Source organism: Blastocystis sp. subtype 4, assembly GCF_000743755.1.
Source record: "Blastocystis sp. subtype 4 strain WR1 chromosome Unknown seqid_0481, whole genome shotgun sequence".
NCBI classification, from domain to species: Eukaryota; class Bigyra; order Opalinata; family Blastocystidae; genus Blastocystis; species Blastocystis sp. subtype 4.
Genome location: NW_014569066.1, coordinates 5,255 through 7,376, shown reverse-complemented (window position 1 = coordinate 7,376; position 2,122 = coordinate 5,255). Strand labels below are relative to the sequence as shown.

Below are 2,122 nucleotides of genomic sequence, written 5' to 3'. Positions count from 1 at the left end.
ACAAGATTTTACCCTTTAAACTTCCTGAAGGATTTACACTTCCTGAACCTCCATCATCAAATGATAATATCAAACAAGTACAACCATCTTTAAACACAGCTTACAGCTGTGTTAACGATGTTAAAAACAATACAGAGCATGATGAAATATCAAACAATGAAGAGCATCAAAAGTTCACAGTTAAAGAAGTTCGTGATCTGCTTGATCATATTCCTGATAGTGTTATTACAGAAGGAATCTATACTACAGTGTTATTACAGAAGGAATCTATACTACAATCAAATTGCCTATAATCACTGCAGTTGCAAGAAACTTTGAAGATACAGATGATTATGATGAAGGATGGGCTGTTATGAGATTGTTTGTGAGAAATGGAATCAAATCATTGGACGTCCTAAGAACAATGATATTGATTCATTCAGACAAACATACTACAATGGATATAAGACAGATCGAGATCAAATCTATACAATGGGTACTGTGATGAAGATTGTGAAAGATACAAATCCTTCATTCTATGATGATTTCTGTTCTGAGAAATATGGAAGATATGATTTGAATGCGATTTGTGATTTCAGTGATGACGAAATTGATGATGATACTGAGGTCATGCGTGGAGATGCAGATCTTCCGATTGTTCAGGATTGGGTATTAATGAAGATCTGTAAGAGATACATGAAGAAGCCAGGTGTTGGTGCTTATGATAGTGAAGATGAGTATAGGAAAGATAGAAATAAGACAATCAGTATTATTAAGAGCTATCTATCACAGCGAATTGTGTTCTTACAAACGCCTGTCAATTCATGCTATGTGAATGGACATATTGAACGAAACAGTGATATTGTTGGTACATGGAAGAATATCGGTAAGATCTATGGGACAAGATCATATTTCGAAGACAAAGACATCAAGGGACCAAAAGAACCAACTATTGATGCTATCAATGCATATTTCAATATCAGAAGAGTTGCTAACAGAGCAGATTTCATTCCATGCAACAAAGTTGGTGGTGGTTCAGTTGAAGTGATACGAGATCCTTCAACTGGTGAGAAAGTGCTTAACACATTCAAAGGATACAATCCAGATATTCGTTCAACTGATCCTGTTCCTGATCTATCTGAATATGTACCTATGATCAATGATTTCATGGACATGATTCCTGCGTTAACAGATCAGATGAAGATGTACATCAACTTTCATCCTATATTCATGAGAATCTATATCTTGGCAATGCTCAACATTTCTGGTGATATATTATATTGTGAATATGTGAAGAAGTTTGTAGCTCAAATGATTCAAGATCCTGCTAATTTGTTGCCTGTTGGCATTCTATTCTACAGTAGATGCAGACAAGGCAAAGGATTGTTGATCAAAATGATCAGTCAGATAATTGGTGATGAATATGTGGTTGAATGTAATAATAGGGATGATTTGCTTGGAGCTCATCGAGTTCCATTTGAGAATACATTGCTTGTGAACATCAATGAAGCTCGTGCTTCCGAATTTGGCAAAGATATCGTTGATGTGATGAAGAGTTACATTGATGGTACTAAACACAGGGTTGCTAACAGAAAGAACATTCAAGCTTATACATACACAATGCGTAGTCGAATCATTGCTACAACAAACAATGCAAATGGATTTTCATTTGATGTTGCTAATGGTAATGCTCGAATTAATGCATTTAGTGCTTTAAACTTCATGCCTGATCAATACATCACTCAGCCTTTCTTTGCTAAGACAATCGATGTTTGGAAGAAGCAGCCATGGTTTGTACAATTACTTTAACAAAGTCAGATACACAGATGAAGATATCTTGGAAATCCAAGACACTGAATATATGCAGAACATTATTGATGCATCTGTTGATCCAGTTGAAGAATGGCTTCAACAATTATCTGAAGATGACACGGAGATTGATGTGTATTGTACGTCAAAATATAAGCAAAGAAGAGCAATCAGATACATTACTGAGGGATATATGATTCCTGCAAAAAGTCTGGGACAAGCGTTTAACAGTTACTGTTGCAGCTATCATAATGGATATAAACTAAGTGCAAAATCATTCATGTTAGAACTATCGAAGTATCCACAGTATATAAGAAAATGTCCGACAAAATGT

The 2,122-nt window shown here is 35.3% G+C and overlaps 1 protein-coding gene across 1 annotated transcript; it reads left to right on the top strand.

The window, feature by feature from the left end:
- Positions 1–342: 342 nt before the first annotated feature.
- On the top strand, positions 343–1,788 carry JH06_5498 (DNA primase polymerase; the record flags this gene model as incomplete). The annotated part of the gene is made up of 1 exon (XM_014669583.1): positions 343–1,788. The coding sequence occupies one exon, from the start codon at positions 343–345 to the stop codon at positions 1,786–1,788; it is 1,446 nt and encodes a 481-aa protein (XP_014525069.1).
- Positions 1,789–2,122: the final 334 nt, after the last annotated feature.